At 50.2% G+C, this 6574-nt stretch overlaps 1 protein-coding gene across 1 annotated transcript; it reads right to left on the bottom strand.

The window, feature by feature from the left end:
* Positions 1 to 3329: 3329 nt before the first annotated feature.
* LOC127313451 (auxin-responsive protein IAA23) lies at positions 3330 to 4647 on the bottom strand. Its single transcript, XM_051343951.2, has 3 exons — positions 4101 to 4647; positions 3909 to 3970; positions 3330 to 3791 (listed from the first exon to the last, which is right to left on the bottom strand). The coding sequence occupies exons 1-3, from the start codon at positions 4508 to 4510 to the stop codon at positions 3769 to 3771; spliced, it is 495 nt and encodes a 164-aa protein (XP_051199911.1). The 5' UTR covers positions 4511 to 4647; the 3' UTR covers positions 3330 to 3768.
* Positions 4648 to 6574: the final 1927 nt, after the last annotated feature.

Below are 6574 nucleotides of genomic sequence, written 5' to 3'. Positions count from 1 at the left end.
ACAACTGCATGCGTGACACCTATCCTAACAGGTAGAAGCCACCGGGAGGGCGGTGATACCTCCGATTCGGATTACGGATTGTAGTATGGTAAGATTTCTCCCTAGAAAACTTAGGTTTAATCGAATGTTGGAAAGCACCGCTAAATGGTGTAAATAAAGGAAACGTCTACGAGACTTTGCTAGTGTATCTTATTTTTGGTTTACCGGACCTATCTAGTTTACTTTGGAGAGGGTTGTTGTAATATCCCAGGTTTAGAAGCTACAAAAAGAGAGAATAGAGTTGTGTGCATTGCATTCATGCATAGAAAATCCGGGGAATTTTCGTGCTTTGAAATAAAACTTGTCACAGTAACTGAAGTTTTACTTGACTTGCGGGAACTGAAGTAGCTCATCAAGTCAAGTGCTATAAACCTCAATGTGACCTTTGCTAAAATCTTGTTTTGGGTAGATATAATTTGATCCATATGTTGGATCAAATGGAACTAGAACTATTACACAACACTTTCAGTGATGATCAAATACCAAATCTTATAAATGATCATAACATGGTATTCCTTACAACAACACATTCTTTAAGAATCAACCCTAACTTAATAACACTTAAAAGTTAGCAGCTACCTTTGTGTGTAATTTAATTCACTTATAAATAAGGTAAACCACAGGGTCTAAATTTCATAAAAGCCACACATTCTTACTTAAATCGTAACTTATTAAATATATAGAATATCATAAAATTAAATCCGTTTACATTACAGATTATAGTTCAAACTATTTGAATAAAACTAACTATGAGTATTTTGAAACTCATATGATCATGCCTTGGTGAAATCAAACACCAACTATCTAAAATTGAGGAATAACCTCAACCTAGACCTTTTGACCAATATTATATCATAAATCCAATCATATATGATATGGTACATTATTCACAAGTATAAAAGCATTTCCAAGACATCTACTTACAAATGCCACTTGGCTATCCAAAAACAAATCATATGAGAGGATAATATCCATGGCACATAGGATAAAAATATCTACATTACTTGCATTTAAAGCTATGCCACCTCATTCTCAAAGGATTCCTATAGATGAGGGCATGACACCCAAGCATGTTACTCATCAAACCAAAACAAGAGTCACCCACCTATGTGTCATGATACTAGAGCTTGCCCAAGCCAGGCGCCTTGTTGACGAGGGTGCACCATAGAACTTTGGGGATGCGATGCGGGGACGGCGTCCAGACCCACATGCGAAAGGAAGAGGTGTCCTACATGGTGGTGAAGCCTTCGTCGAGGCGCTGCACCGCGTATTTCCGTCCGACCAGCTGGTCCACTATCTCCGGCCTCCACGCAAAGGGTGGCAGCCCGTCGACGACCACATGAACCCGGAAGTGGAGGTCGGCGTTGTAGGCGTTGGACACGGCGCGCCATGGCTGGAAGTGGACGTCGAGGCTGTCGAGCTTGAAATTGTAGCGCTCGGTAGCGCGCATCACCTTGTCGCGCAACTCAGCGGAGGAGAACTTGACGAGGTACTGCTGCGGGAAGTGGGAGCTCACCATCAGCTCCGACTCGCGCATGCGAAATTTGCGGCGGAAAACATCTTCTACATCAGTGTGGTCCGTCCCCGAGGGCGCGGACAGCACCCAAGCCACGATGGCCGAGTTCTCCGAGTCGAGGCGCTCACAGTCGAGGTCGTAGGAGGTGGCGATGTTGCAAGAGTCCTCCTCCATGCGCGTGGATGGGTGGCCGAGGAACGCCATGCCTGCCACAGCCTGGGGAGGCGCGCTCACCACGGACGTACGACGCGGCCGAGGGAGAAGCGAGGGTGGCCTGCGGGAGCGTGGACGAGAGCAGGCAGCGACGATGTGTTCTGGGGACTTGCAGCGAAAACATGGACGCATGCTCCTTCTTGTAGACAGGGGAGGCAAGGAGGCGATGGGGCGGCGGTGAACTAGCTTGAGGGCCGCAACTCTTCGGGCCTCACGCCGTGCGGCGCAACATAACTCGCGTCCATCCCTCTTCATCAATCATCGCTCTTGGGCCCGTCGATTCCGGGAAGGGCGGGGGTGAAGGAGCCTAGGCGACGAGGCGACGCGGTGGGGAGAAGATTACTTCGTCTTGAATGCAGGGTGCAGGCACATTTAAACGCACCGTCTTGTGCTCGTGACTTGAAGCCGGGAGCTTGGATGTGGCAAAAGAGCGGAGGAGGCCTGCCGGAGCGGATGCCATCGGGCCGAGGTGGACGGGCACCCCGCACGGCGCCAGGAGGTCAACGCCTTGCAGATAGAGACATGCGCCGCAGGGGAAGGCTCGTTGAGGGAGGGCGGCACCATGACCACGCTCTGGAGCTGCCGTAGGGCCCGCCCAGTAAACCGTCGGCGAGCGGAGGGGCCGCAAGGGAGCGGCCGCGCCAGATCTTGGAGACCTCCCAGCAGAGGCTGAAGGCGCCGCAAATCCAAGAAAAGCTGGGGAAAAGTTTGGTGGCAGGGAGGGTGGAGGTGGAGGGAGGTGGCAGGGAAGGTAGGAGAGGTTGGAGGGAGTTGGGACGCCGGAGGAGGGGGGGCGGCGGCGGACGGCCACGGCGGGCGGACGCGTCGCAGGTGCGTCCCCCCCGCAAACGGTCATTTTTTCCCCGCTTTGTCGTAATGCAGGCCATTGTTCTGCAGTAACTATTTTAGTTGAATGCTTTATGAATGCGCATATGTTTAATGCTATATCGTTTGAGCATTGTAGAAGAGAAGCCAACCAAGTGGAGTACCAACTGGCTAGGCATTTTTAGGGCATGTACAATGGAAGGTGCTTTAGAGAAGTTATTATAAAAATAAACTGATTTTCGTCTAAGCACTGGTGTTTATCTGTACTAGATGGATGCCTAATTAATCACATCTCATGTATAAATAGGCATCAGTACGTAGAAAAAGTTTAGTTTTTCTCTAAGCACTTCTCATTCTACATGGCCTTATGTCTCTAATTCTGTAGTTAGTTGGGATGGTTCTTCACCAAGCTTAATGATAACATTTGTAATCAGTAATGTAAGTTGTTGGCTTTCTAAATAAAATGCACCGTATGGCTGTACACTAAAAACAAAGAGAGCAAGTGGACCTTATAGTTTTCTGCCCTATTTCCTCCGGCGCTCAATCGTCCAAGCACAGAGATTCCTCCCACGACTGGTTTCCACAGCAACCATCTGTCTACCGAATTAGTAAGAGCAGAGTTTCCGACCAAAAGAACATCACATAGCAATAGTGCAGCGTTGATATGAAAGATGACACGGAGGCATGCAGCAGGCAGGGAACGAAATAATTGCCCTAGAAATATATGGCAAGCATGGACTTTCCGAAAAAGAAATATATGGCAGGTACTGTACTCGTATATTTCTTGTGACCTTACAAGGCAGCAAGACACAACAATCCAACAACGACAGCAACAACATGAATACATGATGTATATCGTGTATACGTCCCTTGCACACAAGGCCGTGGCAACGGAGAACCTGAGAAACCGATTGAGATGGAAGAAACTAAGAAAAAAACTACTCCACGTGACAAAGGACTGGTGCCTCACTCCCTCTCTCAATCCTCGCCGCCGTCGTGGTCGACGGCAGAGCTGAGCACCAGAGATAGATCGAGAGGAGGAAGTTCCATTTGGCCTGTACAGCATGTCACTGGTATATGTGTATATATCCTACGGTATAGGGTACATGGAGGACCTGATCAGCCAAGCCTCTTCCAGTGCACACGTTTAATTTGAATCGAATTCGGACGAGTCATCATTGAGAAGATGGGCTTGGAGCTGCATCAAACAAATCAGGAAATAGGGTTAGTAATCGTCATGAGTTGTTTATGTTCTTCGTCTTTAATTATCAATGCAGGTCGTGGCAGCTTGTAGGACATGATCCTGGGTTGTTACCTGAGCTGACGGACTCGGAGGTCTTCATGAGTCGGATCCGCTTGCAGGACTCAACGAACATTCTGCATTGGCATGATTTGAACAAGATAAGCATATTTGTTGATGGAGACCTCAAATCTTGAAGAACTAGCTAGGACGATAGCTGGTGAGAGAGGAAGAGGCAGCTAGCTAGGGAAAGTTTGCTTTGCTTACTTCCATGGGACGTCTCCGACGAGCATCCAGTCGCCGTCCCTGTCCTCGTAGGTGGGCACGTACTCGGCGCCGGTGGACGCATCCAGGAGCCTACAACCCAGCTCCCCGTCGCCGCGGACGACGGCGAGGCAGGGCACGAACATGCCATGGAGCGCGTGGAGCAGCGCCTCGTACCCGCCGTGCGCGGCGAGGTCCACCTTGCGCAGGTAGGGGGCGCCGTCCACGGCCACCTTCACGAGCTTGCACACGCTCTCCTCACGCAACGCGTTGCGCCGGTATGCCCGCACTGGCGGCCATCCCACGGCGGGCTTGCGGTCGTCGGGGGAGGAGCCCGGGAGGGCGAGGGTGAGGGCGGTGTCGTCGTAGTCGAGGCCGGACACTGCCGGGGACTCATTGGAGCTGGTCGACATCGGCGTGCGCGGCTTCGCGATCGACTGCCGCTGTTCCGGCGAGCTGGTCGGTTGCTGGGCGGTCGCTAGCTCTGCGCGTGAGGTGAGGCCGCGTGGTGTCGCTGGTGTGGTCTGGTGTGTCGTGGGAGAGAAGGAGGAGGATGGGTGGGATTATGCCGCCCCGATGCTACATATAAAGGTGCGCCACTTGCCCACCTGCTGCAGCTGACTTGCCCGTTCCTTCACTCTTCGCTCTCCATTATTATGATATTGTACACACAATTATGTGCCACAACATTTTCCACAACTAGATGCTCATAGTTTTCCTTTTTTTTGAGATGTAGATGCCCATAGTTGAGATACACATGAACGGACGAAAATGGTAAAAAATACCTAATCTCCATAAGTCAGCACCAAATAGCCCCGTTTCTAAATCAGTTCACAAACTAATCTCTTTGCGTGATACCCCACCTCAAGAATGACTCCTTGGGTCACAGCTTCATGAAAAGGGTTTTTTAATTACTTTTTAGACAAGTTCATTTTGTGTCAAACTTTAAAAAGCTTATTTTTTGTCGAAATAGATTTTTCATAGAAATGGCCCTATCTTATACAGTAGCTGGTGAAATGAATAAGCTAAAAAGAGATATCGACGAGTTTGGCTAGATAGACTATCCATTTCACAAGCTATAAGATAAGGCTGATAGACATACCCTTCCTCCTCTCCCCCCACCCCCCCGGGCGGCGGCGGAGGCTCCTCCTCCCCCCGCGCCCCACAGCTGCCCGCCGCCAATCGCCCCTCAGCCGCTACCGCCCCGACCCCGACCCCGGCGCTGGCATCAGCCCCGGCCCCCGTGCCTCGTCCCCGGCAATGGCCCCGGTCCCGGCCTGGCTCTGGCGGTGGTGGCGGCACCCCCTCCATCGAATCGACGAGGGGGAGAAGAGGGTTTCCGCGGCGGCATTCCATGGGAGGTGATGAAGCGCCGGTGGAGGAAGCCGGGCGGCACGGCTACTTGGTCGGGGACTGAGGGTCTCCGTCGGTAGCCATGGAGGATTCAGTAGAGTGGTGGCGGCCTCCGCCCCCCCCCCCCCCCCCACCGATAACGGTTCGGCGGTGGTACGCATGATCCGGGCCGCTGTCCTCTTTCTTGGTGATCCGACAGGAGGGATTGGCGGCATGGGGCTACTGATCTTGCTTTGTTTTTGGTGGCGGTCCTCAGGTTTCTCGCAAGCGAGGATGAAGATCTTCCGGAGATCGGTTTGCTTTGATCTAGCTGGAGAGATGAGTTCTGGAAAGCTCCACCGGTGAATGGAACAGTGGAGTTTGCTGGATTAGGTAGTATTCGGTCGTGCGCACCCATGTTTTTATTCCGGCCGTTTGGTTTCGGAGAGAGCGGCGCAAAGCTCTATTCTGTGTTGACATTAGGTGACTTTTTGTCCATGGTGAAGTCAGAATAAGGAATATCATGAAGGCCGGATTGGTGGACTAGTTAAAGAAGGTTCGAATCTCCGTGATACTGAGGGATCTGCTTGGCGTTCCAGGCTCTGCAGCAGTGGTATTAAGCAAAGGGGAAGTTCAGAGTCTTACCTCTCAGGATGAAAACCTAAGGTCTGGTCTTAAGTGGTTTCTGCCTGGCAATGTTTTTGTTGGTGGCATTGTTTTGAGAGTGGGGACTATCTTCAAGGTGAAAACCTAAAACCTTTGGTCGGGCGACGACGACGCTGGTGCACTGTTTCCTTCTTGGAGGCGTCGCTTTTGGAGAGTCTATACTTCAGGTGTTGTCACGATGGTGGTTGTATTGCTGTTGCTAGGTCTAGAAGGTTGTGGCAGGACTTTTATTTTTTAGTTTTCTTTATTCTTTTTTTGGCCGTGTGCATCCGTACTGCTATTAGGGTGGGGCGTTGTTGCAGAACCTGAGTGTAATTGATATCTTTTGATATTAATATATTTCCTTTATCTAAAAAAATAAGATAAGGCTGACAATATAAAGTTAATCATAGCAAATTGTTATTTCTAAATCGCTTGACACGAATCGTAGTTTTTTTAATATACCAAACTGCTCGTTACAAAGTACTTCCTATGTCTAT

The sequence above is a fragment of the Lolium perenne genome, chromosome 7, assembly GCF_019359855.2.
Source record: "Lolium perenne isolate Kyuss_39 chromosome 7, Kyuss_2.0, whole genome shotgun sequence".
NCBI lineage: Eukaryota > Viridiplantae > Streptophyta > Magnoliopsida > Poales > Poaceae > Lolium > Lolium perenne.
Note: the sequence above shows the minus strand (reverse complement) of the source record. Positions and strands in the feature narration are given on the sequence as shown.

What these genes read in the sequence shown, in the direction of transcription:
- LOC127313451 (XM_051343951.2), bottom strand. Translation starts at nt 4,510, where the DNA reads ATGTCGACCAGCTCCAATGAGTCCCCGGCAGTGTCCGGCCTCGACTAC. An exon ending in GTCGGAGACGTCCCATGGAA is followed by an intron (nt 3,971 to 4,100) that starts GTAAGCAAAGCA and finishes ATGCCAATGCAG; the next exon opens with AATGTTCGTTGAGTCCTGCA. An exon ending in CTCCGAGTCCGTCAGCTCAG is followed by an intron (nt 3,792 to 3,908) that starts GTAACAACCCAG and finishes TGTTTGATGCAG; the next exon opens with CTCCAAGCCCATCTTCTCAA.